At 39.4% G+C, this 26,781-nt stretch overlaps 1 protein-coding gene across 2 annotated transcripts in view; it reads right to left on the bottom strand.

The window, feature by feature from the left end:
- The window catches only part of LOC124555692 (carnitine O-palmitoyltransferase 2, mitochondrial), a 150,094-nt gene that overhangs the window by 10,231 nt on the left and 113,082 nt on the right, over positions 1-26,781 (bottom strand). For both annotated transcript variants that reach the window (XM_047129694.1, XM_047129695.1), the window contains exons 10-12: positions 25,770-25,883; positions 18,194-18,305; positions 1,946-2,135 (exon numbers count right to left, since the gene is read on the bottom strand). In XM_047129694.1, coding sequence (XP_046985650.1) covers positions 1,946-2,135; positions 18,194-18,305; positions 25,770-25,883 — 416 coding nt within the window. The remainder of the gene's footprint in view (positions 1-1,945; positions 2,136-18,193; positions 18,306-25,769; positions 25,884-26,781) is intronic.

Genomic DNA, 26,781 nt, shown 5'->3' with positions numbered 1-26,781 from the left:
CATTATGTCTACAACAACAGTTGGCGAAGTTGACAATGTACATAAGGAGTACAACGATGATGATATGTGCTTAGCAAGTGAAACAGGTGTCTAACCATGTAGTTCATCATCCTCGTTGGACAGGGAGCCACAAATCCTGTCTCCAGTGAAACATAGTGAAGGACAATTGTTGTCCAAGAGCAGGTACTAAACACAATTACGTACATGGAAGAGAGCAGATTTTGAAGAAGTCCACAGCAATATGACCATGTGGTCCATAAGAAAAACTATGAAAATTCAATGGAGGACAAGATGCATGTGTTACAAAAATTGGTATTTGTGCATTTCAAGGATGCTCCATACAGATAACAGGATGCACATGTTATGCGCATCAGACTGCATGTGATTTACATTTCAGTGATTTTAACAGAAGCAGTGGATGGTTGCATAACTCCAGACAGTGCTACAGAATTGGAAGATGTAAGATAATGAAATTTCAACGAAAGTGTCAACTTGATGATGCACAGCAAACTGCAGAATCGGCTCGAAAATTTGCTGAGAAGATAAACAAACTTATCCTATCGTTCAGTAAGGAATTTTGTTCTCAACTCTGATCAATCCGAATTTGAAGAGGAAATATATATATGAAAGGAATCCTGGAGATTAGAGGTACCAAGAGAGTTGTATTAAGATCAACTAACATCAGTGCCTTGACACATTCATATACAATTATGCCGACTATTAATCTGGGTGGAAAATTTGGTGGAAAGTTATTTATTGTGCTGTGAGAAGCTGGTGGTGCTTTGCCCCTTATGATCTTTTCTCACATGCATGATCTTGCATGGGCACTAGGGAATATTTATGTCACAGAGAACAAGAGTGGATAAATGGGTGTATGAGTATTGCTTTTGGTCAGTAACTGGTCAAAATGACTTGCTTTTGCTTGTTTCCTGGTCTGTGTATAAAAATCATACTCCTTTAGAGCAAACTTATCACTCTAGAAAAAAATGTGACATTGCAATTCATACCACCTGGAACCACTGGACAAATTAATCCTCTGGATGTTTGTTTCTTTCCATGAGTATAAAACATATAATCTAACTATCTGCAGCTACACCTTAAAAGATAGCCAGTTTCATGATAAGCTCCACAACAGACTGTTTCACATTTGGTTGCATGCCATCATATACCATAACTTCTCACCACCCTGTTACACCAATATGAATTTACATGCATTCATTAAGAGTGGATAACTAGCTGAACAGCTTGCACAGTTTCTTAACTCCCAAGCAGTTCGCCTTTGATTTTGATGGTGCAAACCTTTGTGATCACTGTGACATGCCATTTTTCCATTTCGTGTTCATGGTGCAAGTTAATGATTTGTTTTGAGCATTTCTTGAATGTTGATGATGTCCATTTTGTGAAGTGTAATACACACATCCAGTAGAAGGTTGATCTCTGCACCTCCCTGACACTCATTCTTGACAATCATTTTCTGTCACCCTCCTGATGTGTGTGGTGAGTCATTAGCAGCTAAACTTTTTCGCATCATAACTGTTAACACAACACTTTCAAATCAGCCTTACTGACTCGTGAACTCACACTTAAGAGGTTCCTTGTTAGTCGGGGCAGCAAGTGGATCTAACCATTAACTTTCATAGATGTAGTTGATTGTGGTAATTATTTTTAACCTATTGAAAACAGTACTGAACGAAATAAAGTATAATCAAACAAAATTATAGTGGTAATAGCACTGCCAAGTTTATCACACAAATGAACACATCAAATGAAGTAATTTCTTATTCAATCACAGAATTGGATGAAAAATTAAGATACCTAGATCCCAAATAAGCACCACCACAGCCTTTGATATATCAGTGCATCAGCCTTTGTTTTGTAACAGATATTCACTTTCATTCAAAGTTTATACTCCAAAATTTCCATAAATTTTAAATAATGTAATTACCCAATTCCATATCCATTTTTAACCACAGGTCCAAAAGCACCAGCCATAACAATATCTGATGAAAGCGTAGATGTGGAAAGGATATTTTTATTGATTTTCTGATATGCTTCATCAGCAAATACTGATGGTACATGTCCTTTGTTTTCTGCAAGTCTGCGTAATGCAAACAGATGTCTGTCAAATCCCTGCCCTGAGAAAGAGAAGGACATAAACAAATTAATTTTAACCCTTTTGCAGTCTGCCATTTTGAGTGGTGAGTGCTAAAAGTGTCATTCATTTTCATCTTGACAGGCAATGTTCTACTTCAATTGCCATATATCATGTGGTATTCAGTGTAAAAATATATAAAAAAATGTAATACTTACCCACAAAAGTATGAAGTTTATTAGTGACCAAATAAAAAGGTTTTTTTTTTCAAAAAATAATACAAATTTAATTTTTTTGCATATAAAGAAGCTCTATAAACACTACAGAAAATCTCAGCCAAAACAGGACAGCAAATCTCTTCTGAAAAAAATGCATCACATAAACACAAAATCAACAGACAAACAACACACTGGTAACAAAGTATAGAAAGATAACAAGTAGAAAATTCCAAATACCTGGAAGAGATTATACGGAAAACTGGACTGAACTTGACATCCAATGAAGAAAGGATAACAGAACTATAAAAAGCAAACTGCTTTACATCAAACCATTACAATAAAAGAAGTATTTCTATCAATGCCAAATTACGGCACTATAGTATAGTACAGTAGTCTTACAAGAGGCCTTATATGCCTCAGAAACAGCAGCAATCAAGGAAAGAATGAAAATCAAGGAGATGAAAAAAAAGAGGAAAATACTGAAGATATACGTTCTGGTTCAGGATGAGGGGATCTGGATAAAGAGACTGACAAGAGAACTGTACAAACAGGCAGAGGCGATTAAAAATAACATCAGGAAAAGAAGAGTAAAGTTCTACGGACACATGTGTAGGATGAATGAAAATAGATTGAGTAAGAAGACTTTTAACATAGTCACAATTAATACTGTGAAAACCAACAGGGTAAAGAAACCCATGGAAGACTTCACGAAACCGAACATCCACAGAAGAAATGACACACAAGGAAAAACATAGAGAAAAAGTATAAGAAAAAAGAAATTTCAGCAAATGCTCAAAGAGAAGAAAACAGGAAAGAAGTGGACAGAAGTGAGGTAGAAGAAACACAGTAAATACGTAAGAGGATTTTAGGAAGAAAAAAAAGAGGCTGAAAAAAAAATGCAATGAAAATTGATTGTGTTTTATCACTCTCCTTGACAGCGACTTAATAACAACAACAACTATAATAATAATAATAATAATAATACTGTGTGCTACACCTGATTTATAGAAAACTTGTTGATGTCTATAAAATCCATATGAATTTCATTGTGAAACGCATAAGAAAAATGAAATTATTAATATTATTTAGAGAGATGATAATTATATTGACTGAATAGTACATTGCAGGCTGTCCAATGAATGTTGCCCTTATCACCCAACACTTGTGTTTAGGAAAGCATTCAACATGTAACCCCTTGTTACACATTGTATGAACATTGCTTGACCTCCTTTTTGTTTCTTCACTAATACATACACAGTATCTTGATTCTTTCTTGTCTGGAAGTTTTCTCAAACCTGGAGAATCACTAGGACTATCATCTGCATTTTTTTCTTGTAACCTTTCAAATGACAAAGCTGTAATTACCATTACTGTAAATAGGTAACTGTAATCAATTATTCTTCCTTTATTGTGTTCTTTTATAGACATATTTTCGAATGCTATTTTCTTCCAGTTATGGAAAGTCTTTTCTCATCCAAATAGGCATACAACATCAGGTCAGATGTGTCTATTCCAGCCATGTATTGGTATATTATTTCTTACTTCTTCCCTATTTTGTTTTTATGCAGGACTTCAATATCACCAGCACCTACTTTACTAGACACGAAGAGGACAGGGGTTCAATGAGATTTTTTCTCTCAATATGCACAAGCTAGGACTGGGCCTGACTTACAGTACATATTTTCTCTGACTCCAAATTTCTTTTTAAACTGGTCTGGTAAAACATTTCTGTTTTTTCTTATAGTTCCAGTAATGCAGATATCTAATTTGAAAAAGCATTTTACAGGCAGTAGAGATGTAAAAAGTTATCTGAAAAAGGGATAAACTTTGTTCAAATAATTACCTAAATTCAGACTTATGGGCAGCACAGCATCCTAAACCATGTCCTGAAATTCACTCTTATCTTCTTGCTTCTTGGCAAATTTGTAAATATAAAACCCAAGACAACAGTGCAGAATGGAGTCACAGAGCTTCTTGAACGTAACTCCCTAGCAGTGGTGCTGTTTGTTTGGTAAATATTGTAACAGGTTAGTATGACATTTAGTACCAACTAGACTTCCATTAATGCTAAGCCACTCATGTGGTTTGTAATGATGCCAAAATATATTACTGGCATTGATCAGCCAATGGCTCGTGTCTGATACATAGGTTGCAATCAGGATGGCTTGGTGCTGGGCATTTCTCACTCTCATCAAAATAAAATGATGTCATTAGATGGCTAGATTGGTGAGCAGAAAAGATTTTGTAAAACCATGGAAACGCCCAAGGTGGTTTTGCGTTCCAGTATGAAAGCACTGTAGGTCTTTTGTTGAGTCCCATATTCAGTAAGCATGCTATAAAACATCTTACCTCAGCTAATGTGACATTCTTCCAAGTTTTATATGGGCTGGACTAAGTAGCAGCACATTTAGATATAAACTGCTTAGCTGAGCAATTAGTTTCAGTAACAGTCAGTTGAAGTAACACTATAGTGAAAAAAAATGGAAATATTTAATTGAAGAAGAACCCACTGGCTCATAGGTTTCGGTCAATGAAGCTCATGAAATGGATATGGCAGCTGCTTTGGTGTTTCAAGTGCAGTCATTTCAGTGTACTCCGCATCTTCCATTACGTCTTCACTTTCATTCAATATATCAGCAAGAACATCATGATCACTTTCTGAACCACTGCTACTTTCACAAAAATACTCTGTATCACTGGCATTTTCCAATTACTCAAGAATTTTATCATCAGTATGTCCTCTACTTAGGACAAATGTCAGACTAAATTGTTAGATGCTGAAAAGTTGATAACTATCAAAATAAATCAAAATCAAAATGCTGAGCATCAATACCAATCATGCTAGCAACATCTAGTGCTGAATTTTGTAAGTTATATGAAACTAAACAGAGTACCAATGAATCAGGACTCTGACAGTGCTGGTATCAGTAGAGCGTGACAATAAAACATTATCTTTACATTCAAAGGGTTACACAAGGAAAATTATACAGAACGTAAAGAGAAATTTATAGTGTACTTACACTGATGACCAAAATATTATGACCACTTGCTTAATAACTTGTTTGTCCTTCTCTGGGACAAAATACATCACTGATTCTGCTTATCATGGACTTGACAGTTTGTTGGTATGTTGGTGGAGGTATGTGGCATTAGATGTCCACACACAGGTCACGCAATTTGCGTAAATAACAAGCTTCTGATCTGCATATGTGGTGACAGCACCCAATAGTGACAGGTGAATTTGGTCATCAAGACATCAACTTCAGTTCACTATAATGTTCCTCAAACCACTGTAGCATGGTTCTGGCTCCAAGACATGGACAATTATACTGCTGAAAGATGAAATAGGTGTCAGGGAAGACATCAAGCATGAAGGGGGGCTGCGGGTGGTGCACAGCTGTCAATGTGTCTTTGATTACTACCACAGGTCCCATGAAAGCCCAGAAGAATGTGTCTCATAGCATAATACTGCTCCCACCAGTCTGTGTTAGTGGCGTGCTGCAAGTTTCGAGCCACCGTTCACCTCAATGATGGTGTTTGGGGAAACAAACATTGACCTACTGTAGCAAAAATGTGAGTCACCCACAGATCTGACATGTTTCCATTGATCGACGGTCAAATCCTGATGGTCATATGGGCCCAAATCAGGACATTAGAACACTAATATGAAAAAAAAAAAAAAATTAAAAAAAAAATTAAAGAGTTAAAAGTGACTGTGTTGAGCCCAATCAGTGGAAGGAAAGAGAGCTAAAAACAAGGACTTCAATTTGAAGGAAGGTCCACAAAATACACCAAAGAGACAATGGAGATCCTGAACTAATGATTAAATGCCCTTCATTCAGTAGAAAGCCTGAACGTTGTTCACTAAAATGGCCGATAACTCAGATGACAAACATACAAAGTGGTTAAAAAAAGAGCATTCGCTCAGGAAATGGTGAACTGTCAAAGGTTCACGACAATGAACACAAAGTGGTAGGGGATAACCACTTAACAAATGGCGATGGCTACAACTATAGTGCCCAATACGCAACCTAGTTAAAATGATCTCCTCGTGGCGATAGGGCCAAGAGGTGGTCACTCAAGCAGCCAGAAGAGGTTTAATTCCCTGGAACTTGTTCCCATGAAGGGAAGACCAGTGGTGATGCCAAAGTGACACCACCTGCTCACAGACGGCAACACAGATCATCAGTAGGAATGTAAGAATTAGCGGGCCGAGGTTGGAGGACTGCAACTGCAGCCTTGGCAGCAGTGTCATCGGCATCATTTCCCATCAGACTGACATGAACAGGAAACCACATAAACATCACAGTGGCTCCCACAAGTATGACAGCAGTAGTTTGGCAGCTTCTGCATAGAGGCTTTCACCCATGCTAGAGTAGAAAGCACAAGTGGCCAAACAGATTCCATGATGGTGGACTGTACTTAGACGATGTAAGATGGATGGATGTTCAGATGCATAAACGAAACACACAGTCTAGTTTTGAACAGACAAGGGATTGGCACAAACGCAGGAGGGCGGTCCGATTCGCTCTCCAGGAAGTACCACTGAGGGGACACAGGAGCAGGTACAGTGGGCGGCCAGGTAAGACATGTGGGAGGACCAAGAAAGTTCCCTATCAGGCATGAGCACTAGGAATTTTGTAGTTTCAGCAAACGGAAGAGCAATAGGCCCAAAATGTAAAGACAGTGGAAGAAACCTGTTGTGCCGCCAGAAATTCATACAAACAGTTTTGTCAGTGGAAAATCAAAAGCCAATGTCAATGCTACATGAGTAAAGACAATTGAGACATCGCTGAAGATGCCGCTTAAGGAGACAAGTCCATGGAGATCTGCAATGTCTCACAAAATCATCAACAAAAAGCAAGCCAGAGATGACCACCAGGAGACAGGCCATAATAGGCTTAATGGCTACAGCAAAGAGATTAACACTCAGGACGGAACTCTGAGGTTTCCCATTTTCCTGGGTGAAGGTGCCTGACAAGGCAGGACCCACACGTACTGTGAAAACTCTGTCTTTTAAGAATTTCCAAAGGAAATGAGGCAGGTGGCCTCAGAAGCCCAATGAGTAGAGAATACAGATGATCCAGTCCTCCAGCAGGTATCGTAGGCTTTCTCCAAATCAAAAAACACAGCCAGTGTCTGGTATTTTCAAGGAAACTGTTCATGACATAGTTTGACAAAGTAACGAGATGGTCAACTGCAGAATGGTGCGCTTGAAATCCACATTGTGCAGTGGTTAATAAACTGTGATTAGATTAGATTAGATTTACTTTCATTCCAATTGATCCGTAGTGAGGAGGTCCTCCAGGATGTGGAACATGTCAGAAAAACAACAATACATGACAAATATTTACAACTAAAACAAATAAGCTAATGTACCATTCCACAGGTCCCAAGTGGAATGATCGTCATTTTTTAATGAACACTAAGAGTCATTTTACAAATACTATTGCACTGAATTTAAAATAAAAAAGTTTTTTATTTATTTATAAGGTAAGAAACATGTAATACAACTACTGTAATACTCATTTACAATGAACACATTACTGCTCTGAAATGGTGCAGAAGTTAGATTATACTTACACACTTACACACACACAAGCACACACACACACAAATTTTTAGTGAACACATTACTGCACTGAAATTGTGCAGAAGTTATGTTGTACTTATATACAAATCAGTTGGTTTTCCTAAGAAATTCATCAATGGAGTAGAAGGAGTTGGCCACCAATAAATCCTTTAGGCTTCTCTTAAACTGAATTTCATTGGTTGTTAAGCTTTTTATGGCTGCTGGCAAGTTATTGAAAATGTGTGTTCCTGAATAATGCACAACTTTTTGTACAAGACTAAGTGACTTTAAATCCTTGTGAAGATTATTCTTATTTCTAGTATTGATTCCATGAATTGAGCTGTTGGTTTGAAAAAGTGATATATTTTTAATGACAAATTTCATTAAGGAATAAATATATTGGGAAGCTGTAGTTAGTATCCCTAGTTCCCTAAACAGGCTTCTGCAGGATGTTCTTGAGTTCACACCACATATAATTCTTACTGCACGTTTTTGTGCCCGGAAAACTTTAGCTTGGCTTGATGAATTACCCCAGAAAATAATCCCATATGACATTATGGAATGAAAGTAAGCATAGTATGCCAGCTTTTTCATTTTTATATCCCCTATGTCTGACAAAATTCGCATTGCAAACAGAGATTTGTTAAGACGCTTCAGCAGTTCTGTGGTGTGCTCCTCCCAGTTGAATTTATTATCAAGCTGTAATCCCAAGAATTTAACACCGTCCACTTCTTCTATCTTCTTGTCATCATATGTTAGACATATACTCTTGGGACACCCCTTACAAGTTCTGAACTGCATGTAGTGTGTTTTTTCAAAGTTTAGTGACAAAGAATTGGCTAGGAACCAGTGATTAATGTCCACAAATATTTTATTGGCTGATCTTTCTAAGACTACACTTGATTTGCTATTTATTGCAATGTTTGTATCATCAGCAAACAAAACAAACTTGGCATCTGGTAATGTTACTGATGAAAGGTCATTGATATACACAAGAAAAAGTAAGGGCCCCAAAATGGAACCTTGTGGGACCCCACATGTAATTAGTTCCCAGTTGGATGATGCCTGATAGCTTGATACATGTCTCTTTCCTAATAACACCCTTTGTTTCCTGCCAGAGATATAAGATTTGAACCATTTTGCATATTCTAGTTTACTTAAAAGGATATTGTGATTTACACAGTCAAATGCCTTTGACAGATCACAAAATATACCAGTTGCCTGCAATTTTTTGTCTAATGAATTAAGTACATTTTCACTGTAAGTGTAGATAGCCTTCTCAATATCAGAACCTTTTAGAAATCCAAACTGTGACTTTGACAGTATGTTATTTGAGATAAGATGGTTATAAAGACGACTGTACATTACTTTTTCAAAAATTTTTGAGAATGCTGGCAACAGTGAAATTGGACGGAAATTTGATGCTATTTCTTTATCTCCCTTCTTAAACAGTGGCTTAACTTCAGCATATTTCAGCCATTCGGGAAATATTCCACTGATAAACGACTGGTTACACAGATAGCTTAATATGTTACTTAGCTCAGAATCACATTCTTTAATTAACTTTGTTGATATTTCATCATACCCACTAGATGTTTTTGATTTTAAAGATTTTATGATGGACGTTATTTCTGTTGGGGTAGTGAGGGTCAAATTCATATTATGGAAGTTACTTGAAATGTCTGGTCTAAGGTAATCCATAGCAGCATCTACCGAACCTGACAACCCCATCTTTTCAGTAACAGTTATAAAATGTTTGTTAAAAAGTTCTGCAACACTATACACATCTGTCACCAATGCATCATTTACTCTTAATGCTATTTGTTGCTCTTCATGTCTGGTTCTACCGGTCTCCTCCTTCACTATATCCCATATTGTCTTTATTTTGTTATCTGATATGACTATCTTTTCCTTGTAATATATTTGCTTTGACATCCGTATTACAGTCTTTAATATTTTGCAGTATTTCTTATAATGTGCTATAGCATCAACATTGGAAATGTTTCGGATTGACAGATACAGTTTTCTTTTTGTTTTACAAGATACCCCTATTCCTCGAGTAATCCATGGCTTCTTTGTAGACTTTGCTCTAACCTTGGTAAGTTTTGGGGGAAAGCAGTGTTCAAATAAGGTAAGCACTTTATTAGCAAAAATGTTATATTTTTCATTCATGCCATGAGCACTGTAAACATCAGTCCAGTGAATGTCTCTGAGGAGTGTCCTAAAATAATCAATTTTTGGCTTACTGATTACCCTCTTGAGCTCAGATTTAACAGATTTTATATCCTGTTCAGTATTAACATTTAACAGAAGGAACTGCATGTCATGGTCTGAGAGGCCATTGACTATTGGTTTTGTAATATAATTTTGTTCATTTGACTTTTCTATAAAGATATTATCAATGGCTGTTTGTGAGCAAGTGGTTATCCTAGTGGGGAACTTTACTGTGGGAATTAAGTTGAATGATAGTGTTACTAACTCAAATAGGTTCTTATTGGGAGAGTCTTTAAGGAAATCTACATTGAAATCACCAGCAACCACTATTTCTTTGTTTTTGGTTGTTAAATGGGCCAGTACAGCTTCAAGGTGGTTTACAAACAGATTAAAGTTACCTGCAGGTGCTCGATATACACTTAATATTATGAAAGATTTTTTGTGAAAATCTAATTCTGTTGCACATGCTTCCATATGCTGTTCTAGGCAAAATTTATGAATGTCTATGTTCTTAAATTTATGACAGTTCCTGATGAATGTGGCAACTCCTCCTTTCTCCATTTCTGATCTACAAAAATGAGATGCTAACCTAAACCCTGTAACACTTAAAAGTTCTATACCAGTGGTCACATGATGTTCAGAGAGGCAGATTATGTCAGCTGGGTTTGAAGACTCTAATTCATCTATGCAGATAGTTAATTCATTAATTTTATTTCTCAGTCCTCGAATATTTTGATGCAATAAAGATAGCTGACATTTCACATTGACTGACTTAAAATTGGATGGAGTTAAAATATCTGCTGACAGTTGAAAATTCTTAACCAATGGCTGTTTATGTTGATGTAATAAGCTGGAATTATGTTTTTTGATTTCTTTCTCAAACTGAAGGTTTGTCTCAGTTCTAACCTCTCTTAAATTTTGTTTTCTTTCTGTCCTCCCTACCCTAAAAAAGGGTCTTTTCTGAATCCTATAACCACTGGTATTTTACCACTCATGACAGTGCCTCCCCCCTTTAACTTTCCTGCTATTTCCCCAGCCAATTTACCCTTCCCCTTCCTGTTGAGGTGAAGGCCATGCCTAGTATAATCCCACCTACTGACAGAATCAACATGAACCACACCAATGTGTGACCCCGCACCCGACATGAGCAGCCGTTCCAGCTCCAAATTAACTCTCTTGACAGAAGAGTTCAAATGAGGTCGGTCATGGCGCCCAAGAACAGATACAAACTCAACACTGGTATGCCTCGATGCTGATGCAATCTTCGCCAGGTCACACTCTATGCTGTACCCAGGATCTCTGTCAATACTGTTACCTGCCCCACCCACTATAACCACGGTGTCTTCCTTAGTGAAATCTTTGCAAAGTGATCCTAAATCCTCTGTCACCTGCTCCAGACCAGCACTAGGTTTAAAAAAATTGGTGACCTGGTATTCTGATCCTAGTTCATCCTGCAAGAGTTGGCCAACACCTCTTCCATGGGAACTACCTAACAACAACACTTTCTTTCTCTTTACTGATTTCCCTACATTCTTACTTTTCAATTTGCTGCTGAAAGTTTGTTGTGCCCTGTCTACACCTGTAACTGCTTGAGGCTCACCAGCTTCTAACTGAAGCAACAGGTCAAATCTATTTTCCACATTCACCATAAAGCTGTCAGACAAAGTTCTAGGCCTGTTCCTCCTGTTGCCTGTTGCCACTTCCCACCTCTCTTTACCCTTCTCCCTCCTTAACCTGTCAAGATCTCCCCTGGCCTTGTCTAACTCAGCCTGAAGGGCAGCAATTTTCCCCTCCTGTTCCAATATCTTCCTATCTCTACTACAAATCCTACAAAACCACTGATGAGTCTCATTTACTTCCCCTATTCCCACGCCACTACAGTCACCCACATGGAAAAAACTACAGCACCCATCACACCAAAGCCCCGACCTAACAATTCTACGGCAAGTCAAGCACTTTTCACTCATGATAAACGTAATAATTTATTAAGAATAAGTCAGTTAAATTACAGATAAACACGAAAATATGGTTACACAAATTTGGCCTATACGCAACTGTGTGTAAACAAAAACAAAAGTGCAAAGTTTCTGAAACAACAAGTTAAACTTTACGCTACTTTCCGGAAATGCTAGTTAAATAATGAAGAGGTACGCTAAGTTAAATTGCTGGAGAGAGCAAGGAACAACTAAACGAAATTCTATAGATTTGATGCAGCAGAACGTGAACAGAAATGAAACCTTTAATGGTACACTTAAACGGCACACTAATACACTTATTTACCACGTAATCAGTACTAATCTATGTGTTTTATAATCTAAAATAACTTATCTTTACGAGAACACCAAACCTCGCGCTAGTCGCTTGGCTGCAGGCCACATACCAGCCAGGCATGAATCATATATTCCATCATGAAGCAAACAAAGTTGGTGAAAGAAATGGGGCAGTAGCTAGAAGGAAGGTGTTTGCACTTTGCTGAGGTATGGGTATGACAGTAGTTTCATCCCAGCATCTGGGAAACGTGCCATCTGCCCAGATGCAATTGTACATATGAAGGAGAAAGGGCTTGCCCACATGAGAAAGGTGTTGCAACAAATGACTGAACATCATCTGGTCCTGGGGTGGAATATCAAGATGAAATTGTAACATTCCAGGCTTATGGTTACCGCCCCTGCACTACATGCTACTAGATCAATACTCTTATATCTCCAGCTATAATTAAATTCAATTACTTTTCGATAACAGGAAAAAGGCTTTTAGAAGAATAATAGCAATACCAAACAATAGTAGTTACAATACCCTTTGTACCATAAACAACCAAGATCAGATTCTGGAAATTAACATATGGAAAATGTTTGGATAAAAGAATAATGTATTTCGTTCCCATCCTCTGTAAATGGTAGGAATTAAATCTCGAGCCTAATTAACAAAATATAGATAATTGAACATTTAGCATTGTTAGAATGTTTATTTCTGCAATTTCAATATTAATGTGATTTTTGTGTGTTTAGAAAACATCTTAAACTTGTTCTAGCAAAGTAGGGAATATTATAGAGTGTTTGATAATGTTGTTAAACTATTTTATACTATAAATTATGTTTTGCATTATTATAACCAATAGTACATTGTAGGAAGAGTATAAATACTAAGCCTCAAGTATTTTAAGGGCAGATGGGTGTTGGACCCTCTAGAGGACAGATCTGTGCGTACAGTTGAGACAAGTTCTTGGTGCATGTTTCGGGTTTGGATTTACAATAGAGCAACTCGTGTGTTGGACATTGTCTAAAACAGCATATTATAACAGTGCAGTGATGGGTTATTTCGGAGTGTTAAACAGTCTGATTTAATATCACAAAAGGCAGAATGATATGTGGCCTTATATTCGTACTTTATGGAGTATTAGTGCTAAACAATGCAATGGACCTCACATATGCATTTCTATCAAATTACTGCAACTGGACTATTTAATATCACCAGTGTAGTATGTGCTACCATCGATTAGCTGTAGTAGTAGTAGTAACGAGGCTTATTACACAGGAGATTGATCATGAGATCATGATAAAGGTTTTGGAATGAATAAAGCTACATACTTACTTTACTTCAGTTGTGGCCTACATCATTGTAGTGAAATCCATTATGGTATCCTGTAGTTATTGAACAAGCATATTTTAGCTCGTGTATGCAGTCGTCGAGGGCCACCGAGGGCAAGATATTCACAAGTATTTAAACTATTTTTAACTACTCACTAACCGGTAGGATGTTACAAAGGGAGAGCATGATCTATCTCCTGCATAGTAAAGATGGCATTGTAGCATTCGTGATTCTGAGAGGAGAAGGATATCACCTGAGAATCCTCCATGCGTTTCTGGTGGAGGAAGCCAGGGTGATCTCCACAAAACAGCAGCCCAAGGTACTGGAGATAGCAGTGGGGTCTACAATGACATCATTTGCTAGGGTCAGGCTGGAAACTGGGGAATGGACCTCGTTTCCAGGTAGCTGTAAATTGGGTTTACACATAGGTGGGGTAGGAGTCAGCAAACAGATAGCACACGGGAAATGGTTGCTTGAGTATGTGTCAGAGAGAACAGACTACTCGAGACTACAGGCAAGCTGGGCAGTGGAGAACAAGAAATCCAAATGGGAGTAGGTGGGTGTGGAGTCTGAAAGGAATATGAGAGCTCCAGTGTTAAGGCAGATGAGACTGAATTGATTGAGAAGGTCAGCCAAGAGGGCACTTCTCCAACAGGTTCCGGAAGAGCTTCAAAGGGGACGGTGAACATTACAGTAACCAAGCAGCAAAAAGGGGTGAGGGAGTTTGCCAATAAGCTGGAGGAAGTCTGCCCTAGTGACACCAAATGACAGAGGGATGTAGACTGTACAAAGAGAAAATGTGAAGCGAGGAAATAAAATGTGGACTGCAACAGCTTTCAGCCAGGTGTTCAGCAATACGGTTTGACTTTGAACTTCATACCAGATTATCAGCATAACTCTCCCATAAGGTGGAATCCATCCTCAGGGGAGATCAAAGTGGACTGGAAGAAAATGCTATAGGTCAAAGCAGTTGTGAAGACACAATTTTATTTCCTGGAGGCAGAAAACAAGTGGACACTGTGATTTCAAGAGCAGCTGTAATTCCTCCTTGTTGGAGCTAATGCCACAAATGCGCCAGCCTTCGAAGATTCACTGCTACAGGGTGCAGAGGCTGTGGGATCCGGCACCGTGAGATTTACAGAGGCATCATCATTCTCACTGGGTCAGCCTGTAGATTCCAGGGAAGAAAAATGATTGGTGGTGCACACTAGTGAAACAGAGGTGGCCTGGGTGATGGTATCATGTGTCAACACAATTGAAGAGGATCTCTGAGTCAGTGAAGGAGAAGATCGTTTGTCTTTGTTTGATTTCTTGGAGCCTTCGCGGTTGGCAGATGAAGACTCAGATGCTTGTTGGTTGGTGGGACTTAAAAAGTCTTTGCGGGAATATTCCTTTTGTCCTTTCTGGGCTGCTGGTTCTGTATCAGGTGATTTCACTGCTGGAGGAGAAGATGTAGTGGCTTTTTGCACAGCTGGAGGAGGTAAAACACAGGGCTTTCGAGTAGCAAACAACTTGTGAGCGATAGGGTAAGGCACTTTTTCCTTCACCCGGATTATACTGGATGGCTGGCTCATCGACATAAACTGGACATTCTCAGGATGAGTCTGCATGGTCACCATTGCAACTGATACAGCAGGTAGGAGGAGGCAGGCAATCGCCCTCATGAGCATCCCTACTGCAAGGAACACATTTGCCCGGTTTCAGTAGGACACTCAAGTGTGGTTGTAATGTTGACATTGGTAGCAGTGCATCAGCTTTGGAATACATGTTCGGACTATCATGACTTCACAGCCCGCTTTGATCTTTGACGGTAGCACAACTCTATCAAATGTAAGAAAAAGTGTGTGTGTGTGTGTGTGTAGGTACTAAGGTTGAATCAACCTTTTTCATGACCCGATGGACTGCACTGACGCCCTGATCAGAGAGGTAAGTTTAGATTTCTCCCTTGATCAGCCTAGTGTAAATAACACTATGTTAAGAATTCGGTGTTCAATGGGTCTCAACATGAATAGGACAGTCATGGAGGATCGAAGCTGTAAGCAGTTGTTTGGCTTGAGAATCATAATTTGTCTCCAAAAGCAAAGTGCCATTGTGTAAATGAGAGCAGGATTTCACAGGGCTAACAATTGAAGTCAACACCTTTCTGAATTATAGACTGACTTCCTTCAGTACGTGATACCATGAGGAACTGAGGTGCAGCTGGTTAAGCCTTGGAATCATTAGTCTCATTCTGTTTACATTGAGTAGATGTAGACTGAGATGGTGATTGGTTCATTGCAAGAAAATCTCCCACGAATGCCACTGCCTCCGATGCAGCACTCCTTCCAGCCATAACTCTTACTGACCAATGGTAATATGAACAATACACTAATTTTACAGTAATAGAAACACACTTATTGCCTGATCCGTTCTTTACTTTTCAACACCACAATTTATGTAGACTATTAAAATATTAAGAGGTCTGTTCATGCAAAGCCATGTTCCTACATCTGGTACCTTTTTGTGATAGTGAACACATGGATCCACGGCTTATGTAATGCCAATATACAAAATAATGAAAAAAAAGCAGTATGATACACACACTGCACATTTTATAACATCAAGTAGTGGAGACCCTTCACACTATTTCACATGAGAATACAGAAAACCTATTTTCATTTCAGTTAAACTCTACAGCCAACCATTTTCACATTAACCATTCAAAAGAGATTACATGAATTTTGCTGTTGTTTCTGAGAAACAAACTCCCTCACAATTAAAACATTTACTGTGTAAAATTTTAATACCAAAAATATTTTTCCCAAACATAATATTTTAAAATTCGACACTACACTATTGCTATTAAAAAAAAAACACCACACATCCGAATCAAAAAAATCATGGCCTGCTTTTATGTTTGACGATTGGTTTGAAGTGAATCTGATGATATACTTTTCTTATATTAGCAATTTTTGCAAACACACTTTCTGTACTACTTCAATCAAGGTACACTAAAAAGAGGCTAACTTATAACTTGACAAACAAGGAAAAGTGGTTTCATGAGTCTGGACAAACAAATAAATATTCAGCTGATTGATAAGCTCAAACAAACAGTGAAAAGTGAAAATAATACTTCTGATATGTGAGGCAGAAAAATGATGCGATCAAGAACATTAAGAAAGAAGTAAAACATAAAATGTGAAAGCACAAACAGATGAGCAACTGGTTAAATAGGTCAAGAAATCACTGTATATGGAAAAGCAAGACAAAAGCAAGAAAATATCCGAAACTACAAGAAATATTAAACATTACGGAAAATGAGAAAGTTCCAGAATTCAAATTACAAATAGCTTCCAACATGAATAACTTAGAAACAGATATCCTCTGAGTAGCGAAGCAGCTTAAATCACTTAATAAAGTCAAGTGCTCTGATCCAGATTGTATGCCAATCAGATTCCTTTCAGAGTATGCTGATACAATATCTCCATACTGAGCAACTATAAAGGAAATAAGAGTAATCTACTGAGTTAAAGGCCTCTATCACTCACATCAAGTTGCGGTATGATTTTGGAACACAAACTGTTCAAAGATGATGAATTACCTCAAAGAGAACGATCAATTGATAAACAGTCAGCATGGGTTCAGAATACATAGTTCTTTTGAAATACAACTAGCTCTTTACTCACGTGAATTAATGAGTGGTATCAATGGGGGATCTCAAACTGATTCCATATTTCTAGATTTATAGACGGTTTTTAACACTGTTCCCCACAAGCAACTTCTAATCAAATCATGTCATTGTGAAGTATCATTTCATCTGTGCGACTGAATTCATAATTTCCTGTCAGAAAGGTCACAGTTCATAATAACTGATGAGATGTCAGAGTAAAACAGAAGTGATATCAGGCATTTCCCAAGGAAGTGCTATAGCCCCCTGCTATTCCTAATTTATATAAACAATATGGGGACAATATGAGCAGCCCTCTTAGACTGTTTGCTGATGATGCTGTCAAAATATATCTAAATGGTGCAAAAAGTGGCAACTGACTAAGTAATGAAAAGTGTGTAGTCACCGACATCAGTACAGAAAGGAATCTGCTAAATTTCAGTTACACGATAAATCATATAAATCTATAGGCTGTCAATTCAACAAAATGCTTAGGGATTACAATTACAAATAATTTAAACTGGAACAATCACATAGATAATGTGGTGAAAGCTAACCACAGACTATGATTTATTGGCAGAGCACTTGGGAGATGTAACATGTTTAGTAAAGAGATTGCTTACATTACTACTTACCCCTACCCCAAAAACCTTCTGCACTGAACATGTTTAGTAAAGAGATTGCTTACATTACTACTTACCCCTACCCCAAAAACCTTCTGCACTGAATATGAAATAGTGCACTTAGACAAGATTTCCTCAATTCAAAGTTAGTATTAATAGTTAAAATAAGTAATAGTATTTGTTGTTACAGCATAACTTTCTATAACTCCCCTCTCTTAAAACATACAAACAAGTACTTACCCATAGCTGCTTCTCTCGTAAGTTTCCCATGTACTTCAGAACATTTTTCAATAAGTGACCTCAGTTCAGAATTACTTGGCCTCTGTTGATTGTTAATAGCCTCACAGAATGCCTGAAAACAATCATGTGATTTGTAAGTTACTGTAAACAACAAATTCAAGAATTTTTAAAGTTGGAGAACCAAAGACAATTTACCAGCCTTTACAAATTTACTGGTGGAGGGGGGGGGGGGGGGGGGAGAGAGAGAGAGAGAGAGAGAGAGAGAGAGAGAGAGGAGAGAGAGAGAGAGAGAGAGAGAGAGAGACGGGGGGGGGGGGAGAGAGAGAGAGAGAGAGAGAGAGAGACAGGGGGGAGAGGGAGAGGGAGAGAGAGAGAGGAGAGAGAGAGAGAGAGAGGAGAGAGAGAGAGAGAGAGAGAGAGAGAGAGAGAGAGACAGGTCGGGGGGGGGAGAGAGAGAGAGAGAGAGAGAGAGCGCAATTAAGAAGCAAAGCTAAATATAATATTCTCAGTCAGAGGGGTTACATCTCAAAACTGGAAATTCCAAATAATTAACCTTCGATATAGTTCGCAATAAGAAAATGTAGCCCACTGTCTTCAAGCTGCTTCTGGGAATGACAATAACCCAAAATTTGTTAATCATCATTTCAGACAGGCGGTACAACTGACTGAGAAATCTTAAGGGAATTACAACAATACTGCATCAGTTTGGTGGATGAAAAAATGCCGTTTCATGGCATGGGGTTACAGTTTTGGTTTGGATATCCCTCATCTTGACAAATGACACAGTATTCTAAATTTAAAATAATTTTGATTGCAGTAGAATATTTATTAAAAAATAGCAACTGGTTTTAGTCAAACAGCGACCACGTCCAGACCATACACACCATGAGGGCGGTGGTGGTACTGCTTTGTATATGTATTGGGCACAGTTCCACATTTTAACAACACCCTAGAATATATTTCTGTTGTCTTTGGTATAGATAAGAACTGTGTTTGATGTGCTCAGAAGCAAGCTGAATTGGTGACCCTTCACACCTGAGGAATGTACAGCATGTCCCACACGACCCCTGACTGGTCCACTGCTGTGGCTACACCAAGTAGTGCCCACACTGAGGTTTACCCCTCACCCAGGGTTGAGTGGGAGGTCGTTCCAAGGTGTAGCAGGAAGCAAAAGACTTCCTGGGAGGCCGACTGGAGGGCCTTCCTGGTTCATCTGACAAACATCCTGAACCAGATGCAGTCGCTTTCCTTGTTTCAGGTGAAGCCTCTCAGCCTGCAAAATATGAGCTGTCACAGAGGGTGGGATTACTGGTAGCTGGGAGTTTAGGGATATGGCTGCCAAGAAAGGGAAGGAATATAGGATGCACTCTATATGTATGCCAGCAGCAGTCAGTCCAGATGTGGAATGGGTGCTTTCGGATACCATTAAGTACACTTTGTGCAGCCAACTGCAGGTAACAGCTCATGTTAGTACTAACAATGTTTGTTGGTTTGGATCAGAAGAGATTTTCTCTCATTTCAGGTGTCTAAGTGAAGTGGTAAAGACTGCCATCTTGCTTCACCATCTGGAGCATCGTCGACAGCACAGACTGTGAACCTTTGGTACAGAGTGGAGCGGAGGACGGGAATCAGAGGCTCAGATGGTTCTGCGACTGTGTAGTCTGTCGAGTCCTCGACTTCCGTATGGTGATGGGATTTCAGGTTTTGCTTAATAGGTCAGGGGCCCACTACACACTAGAAGTTGCTACACATGAAGTGGGGCCTGTGTGGAGAGGACTGGGTGGTTTTTTTACATTACAGGGTCTCATGGGATCTTGAGAAATTATAGAAAGGGTGTCAATCTCAAGGGATGCAGGGCAACACAGGACGAGGGTTGACTTAGTGACAAACAGTATTGTAATTGTGAATTGTCATAGCTGTGTTGGGAAAGAACACAGCCCCAAGTGCTAACAGGTAGCACTGAAGCCCAAATTGTTACAGGTATGAAAAGCTGGCTAAAACCAGAGATAAATTCAACTGAAATTTTTGTAAAGGACCTAACCATGTTCAGAAAGGATAGATTAAGTAAAGTTGGTGATGGAATGTTTATTCCTATCAGAAGCAGTTTACCTTTTAGTACAATTGAAGGAGATAGTTCCTATGGTTCAGTATCAGCAGAAGTTCTACTTGACAACTATAATAAATTGATAATTGGTTCTCTTATTGAAACCCACTCCCCCACCCCCACCCCCACACCCAGCTCAAATGTGTGTGAAATCTTATGGGACTTAAACCACCCAGCTCAGATGATACAGTTACTGAACAGTTCACAGAAAACTTGAGTCTATATCAAATAGCTACCCCACTCACCCCCCTCCCCCCCCCCCCCCCCCCCCAATGAACCATGGACATTGCCGTTGGTGGGGAGGCTTGCGTGCCTCAGCGGTACAGATAGCCGTACCGTAGGTACAACCACAACGGAGGGGTATCTGTTGAGAGACCAGACAAACGTGTGGTTCCTGAAGAGGTGCAGCAGCCTTTTCAGTAGTTGCAGGGGCAACAGTCTGGATGATTGACTGATCTGGCCTTGTAACAATAACCAAAACGGCCTTAATGTGCTGGTACTGCGATCGGCTGAAAGCAAGGGGAAACTACAGCCGTAATTTTTCCCGAGGGCATGCAGCTTTACTGTATGATTAAATGATGATGGCGTCCTCTTGGGTAAAATATCCCGGAGGTAAAATAGGCCCCCATTCGGATCTCTGGGTGGGGACTACTCAAGAGGATGTTGTTATCAGGAGAAAGAAAACTGGCATTCTATGGATCGGAGCGTGGAATGTCAGGTCCCTTAATCGGGCATGTAGGTTAGAAAATTTAAAAAGAGAAATGGATAGGTTAAAGTTAGATATAGTGGGAATTAGTGAAGTTCGGTGGCAGGAGGAACAAGACTTCTGGTCAGGTGACTACAGGGTTATAAACACAAAATCAAATAGGGGTAATGCAGGATGTTTAATAATGAATAGGAAAATAGGAATGCGGGTAAGCTACTACAAACAGCACAGCGAACACATTGTTGTGGCCAAGATAGATATGAAGCCCACACCTACTACAGTAGTACAAGTTTATATGCCAACTAGCTCTGCAGATGACGAAGAAATTGAAGAAATGTATGATGAAATAAAAGAAATTATTCAGATAGTGAAGGGAGACGAAAATTTAATAGTCATGGGTGACTGGAATTAGAGTGTAGGAAAAAGGAGAGAAGGAAACGTAGTAGGTGAATATGGATTGGGGCTAAGAAATGAAAGAGGAAGCCGTCTGGTAGAATTTTGCACAGAGCACAACATAATCATAGCTAACACTTGGTTTAAGAATCATGAAAGAAGGTTGTATACATGGAAGAACCCTGGAGATACTAAAAGGTATCAGATAGATTATATAATGGTAAGACAGAGATTTAGGAACCAGGTTTTAAATTGTAAGACATTTCCAGGGGCAGATGTGGACTCTGACCACAATCTATTGGTTTTGAGCTGTAGACTAAAACTGAAGAAACTGCAAAAAGGTAGGAATTTAAGGAGATGGGACCTGGATAAACTGAAAGAACCAGAGGTTGTACAGAGTTTCAGGGAGAGCATAAGGGAACAATTGACAGGAATCTACATCTACATCTACATTTATACTCCGCGAGCCACCCAACGGTGTGTGGCGGAGGGCACTTTACGTGCCACTGTCATTACCTCCCTTTCCTGTTCCAGTCGCGTATGGTTCGCGGGAAGAACGACTGTCTGAAAGCCTCCGTGCGCGCTCTAATCTCTCTAATTTTACATTCGTGATCTCCTCGGGAGGTATAAGTAAGGGGAAGCAATATATTCGATACCTCATCCAGAAACGCACCCTCTCGAAACCTGGCAAGCAAGCTACACCGCGATGCAGAGCGCCTCTCTTGCAGAGTCTGCCACTTGAGTTTATTAAACATCTCCGTAACGCTATCACGGTTACCAAATAACCCTGTGACGAAATGCGCCGCTCTTCTTTGGATCTTCTCTATCTCCTCCGTCAAACCGATCTGGTACGGATCCCACACTGATGAGCAATACTCAAGTATAGGTCGAACGAGTGTTTTGTAAGCCACCTCCTTTGTTGATGGACTACATTTTCTAAGCACTCTCCCAATGAATCTCAACCTGGTACCCGCCTTACCAACAATTAATTTTATATGATCATTCCACTTCAAATCGTTCCGCACGCATACTCCCAGATATTTTACAGAAGTAACTGCTACCAGTGTTTGTTCCGCTATCATTTAATCATACAATAAAGGATCCTTCTATCTATGTATTCGCAATACATTACATTTGTCTATGTTAAAGGTCAGTTGCCACACCCTGCACCAAGTGCCTATCTGCTGCAGATCTTCCTGCATTTCGCTACAATTTTCTAATGCTGCAACTTCTCTGTATACTACAGCATCATCCGCGAAAAGCCGCATGGGACTTCCGACACTATCTACTAGGTCATTTATATATATTGTGAAAAGCAATGGTCCCATAACACTCCCCTGTGGCACGCCAGAGGTTACTTTAACGTCTGTAGACGTCTCTCCATTGATAACAACATGCTGTGTTCTGTTTGCTAAAAACTCTTCAATCCAGCCACACAGCTGGTCTGATATTCCGTAGGCTCTTACTTTGTTTACCAGGCGACAGTGCGGAACTGTATCGAACGCCTTCCGGAAGTCAAGAAAAATGGCATCTACCTGGGAGCCTGTATCTAATATTTTCTGGGTCTCATGAACAAATAAAGCGAGTTGGGTCTCACACGATCGCTGTTTCAGGAATCCATGTTGATTCCTACATAGTAGATTCTGGGTTTCCAAAAATGACATGATACTCGAGCAAAAAACATGTTCTAAAATTCTACAACAGATCGACGTCAGAGATATAGGTCTATAGTTTTGCGCATCTGCTCGACGACCCTTCTTGAAGACTGGGACTATCTGTGCTCTTTTCCAATCATTTGGAACCCTCCGTTCCTCTAGAGACTTGCGGTACACGGCTGTTAGAAGGGGGGCAAGTTCTTTCGCGTACTCTGTGTAGAATCGAATTGGTATCCCGTCAGGTCCAGTGGACTTTCCTCTATTGAGTCATTCCAGTTGCTTTTCTATTCCTTGGACACTTATTTCGATGTCAGCCATTTTTTCGTTTGTGCAAGGATTTAGAGAAGGAACTGCAGTGCGGTCTTCCTCTGTGAAACAGCTTTGGAAAAAGGTGTTTAGTATTTCAGCTTTACGCGTGTCATCCTCTGTTTCAATGCCATCATCATCCCGTAGTGTCTGGATATGCTGTTTCGAGCCACTTACTGATTTAACGTAAGACCAGAACTTCCTAGGATTTTCTGTCAAGTCGGTACATAGAATTTTACTTTCGAATTCACTGAACGCTTCACGCATAGCCCTCCTTACGCTAACTTTGACATCGTTTAGCTTCTGTTTGTCTGAGAGGTTTTGGCTGCGTTTAAACTTGGAGTGGAGCTCTCTTTGCTATCGCAGTAGTTTCCTAACTTTGTTGTTGTACCACGGTGGGTTTTTCCTGACCCTCACAGTTTTACTCGGCACGTACCTGTCTAAAACGCATTTTACGATTGCCTTGAACTTTTTCCATAAACACTCAACATTGTCAGTGTCGGAACAGAAATTTTCGTTTTGATCTGTTAGGCAGTCTGAAATCTGCCTTCTATTACTCTTGCTAAACAGATAAACCTTCCTCGTTTTTTTTATATTCCTATTAACTTCCATATTCAGGGATGCTGCAACGGCCTTATGATCATTGATTCCCTGTTCTGTACATACAGAGTCGAAAAGTTCGGGTCTGTTTGTTATCAGTAGGTCCCAGATGTTATCTCCACGAGTCGGTTCTCTGTTTAATGGGGGAAAGAAATACAGAAGAAGAAGAAGAATGGGTAGCTTTGAGGGATGAAGTAGTGAAGGCAGCAGAGGATCAAGTAGGTAAAAAGACGAGGGCTAGTAGAAATCCTTCGGTAACAGAAGAAATATTGAATTTAAATGATGAAAGGAGAAAATATAAAAATGCAGTAAATGAAGCAGGCAAAAAGGAATACAAATGTCTCAAAAATGAGCTCGACAGGAAGTGCAAAATGGCTAAGCAGGGATGGCTACAGGACAAATGTAAGGATGTAGAGGCTTATCTCACGAGGGGTAAGATAGATATTGCCTAGAGGAAAATTAAAGAGACCTTCAGAGAAAAGAGAACCACTTGTATGAACATCAAGAGCTCAGATGGAAACCCAGTTCTAAGCAAAGAAGGGAAAGCAGATAGGTGGAAGGAGTATATAGAGGGTCTATACAAGGGCGATGTACTTGAGGACAATATTATGGAAATGGGAGAGGATGTAGATGAAGATGAAATGGGAGATATGATACTGCGTGAAGAGTTTGACAGAGCACTGAAAGACCTGAGTCGCAACAAGGCCCCCGGAATAGACAACATTCCATTGGAACTACTGACGGCCTTGGGAGAGCCAGTCCTGTCAAAACTCTACCATCTGGTGAGCAAGATGTATGAAACAGGCGAAATACCCTCAAACTTGAAGAAGAATATAACAATTCCAATCCCAAAGAAAGCAGGTGTTGACAGATGTGAAAATTACCGAACAATCAGTTTAATAAGCCACAGCTGCAAAATACTAACATGAATTCTTTACAAGTGAATGGAAAAACTAGTAGAAGCCGACCTCGGGGAAGATCAGTTTGGATTCCGTAGAAACACTGGAACACGTGAGGCAATACTGACCTTACGATTTATCTTAGAAGAAAGATTAAGGAAATGCAAACCTACGTTTCTAGCATTTGTAGACTTAGAGAAAGCTTTTGACAATGTTGACTGGAATACTCTCTTTCAAATTCTAAAGGTGGCAGGGGTAAAATACAGGGAGCGAAAGGCTATTTACAATTTGTACAGAAACCAGATGGCAGTTATAAGAGTCGAGGGATATGAAAGAGAAGCAGTGGTTGGGAAGGGAGTAAGACAGGGTTGTAGCCTCTCCCCGATGTTATTCAATCTGTATATTGAGCAAGCAGTAAAGGAAACAAAAGAAAAATTCGGAGTAGGTATTAAAATCCATGGAGAAGAAATAAAAACTTTGAGGTTCGCCAGTGACATTGTAATTCTGTTAGAGACAGCAAAGGACTTGGAAGAGCAGTTGAATGGAATGGACAGTGTCTTGAAAGGAGGATATAAGATGAACATCAACAAAAGCAAAACGAGGATAATGGAATGTAGTCTAATTAAGTCGGGTGATGCTGAGGGAATTAGATTAGGAAATGAGACACTTAAAGTAGTAAAGGAGTCTTGCTATTTGGGGAGCAAAATAACTGATGATGGTCGAAGTAGAGAGGATATAAAATGTAGACTGGCAATGGCAAGGAAAGCGTTTCTGAAGAAGAGAAATTGGATTTTTCTTTGGAAAAGCTCACTTTCTTTAAAAATTCATAGTAGTTATAAGTAATTATGAGGGACTGCAAAACAGTCAGTTATGGTGATCAAAGTTACAAATACAAGAATTGTTTTTTCTTTACCTTAGTGGCCATTGTGCAAGGCCTGACTGTCTCCGTACGACCATGCTTGAAAGCAGCAGTACTGCAAGACTCGTAAGTAGCAGCAAAATGACTGTTCTGGCGATGAAAAGCAACCTGAAAATTTTAAGTAAATTATCTCAAAATTCAATACTGTTACCTGCTTGTTGAAATATATCTTCATTAACAATTTGTTACATACTATTCAGAACTCCCATACACTTACAACATCAATGAGCAATTCCTAGACACTAAAATTTCACAAGTCAAGCAAGTACTCATATTTGCACAAATTGTGCACTATAAATACTAATGTCAAAAGAATTATACCATTACTACAATGTATGTTAACTTTGTAAGTAAATTAGTGAGTTATGTGACTGACACTGCAGAAGCAAGCTGACGTATGTGACAGAATGAGTGGCTTGGCCGGACTGCGTAGCACTGTGTAGAGGCAAGCAGCAGAGAGCCAGCTTGTTGCTGTGTATGACTGGGCAACATGAGTCAGTAAGGTTGGACGGTGCCAAAGTGTAAGTGAGGCAGTCAAGGGCCGGCAGGTGCGCTGACAGAGCATGACACAGGGAAAAGCCCAAGTATAACATGACTGGTGAGACGGGGGGGGGGTGAATACTAACATGGCATGGTGATAAAAAGTTACATTGAAAGAATTGAATATTTGCTAAAAAAAAGTCAAAAGGACATCTTTGAAACTGGTGGGAGGCCAATAAAATTGTTATCATATTTGTACAGTAGTATACAGAAGTATTTTGCAGTTGTGGTGTTATGTTGTCGGTACTGTTTGCATACAGTCACATCAGAGCAACAGACATTACTGTGTCACTCCATCAAGAGCCTCATGCTGCTGTGGTTACATATCCAGTAAACAAGCAAGGTCAGACAATAACAATGTAAGTATATATTCTGTAGCGGCACCAACGTTTAGGGAAAGTTAGTTTTGTGCAATACTCTGAGCACAAGTTACAGCCAGGTGCGGGCCATATTGCAATGAGTTACG

The sequence above is a fragment of the Schistocerca americana genome, chromosome X (genome assembly GCF_021461395.2).
Source record: "Schistocerca americana isolate TAMUIC-IGC-003095 chromosome X, iqSchAmer2.1, whole genome shotgun sequence".
Taxonomy (NCBI): Eukaryota; Metazoa; Arthropoda; class Insecta; order Orthoptera; family Acrididae; genus Schistocerca; species Schistocerca americana.
Note: the sequence above shows the minus strand (reverse complement) of the source record. Positions and strands in the feature narration are given on the sequence as shown.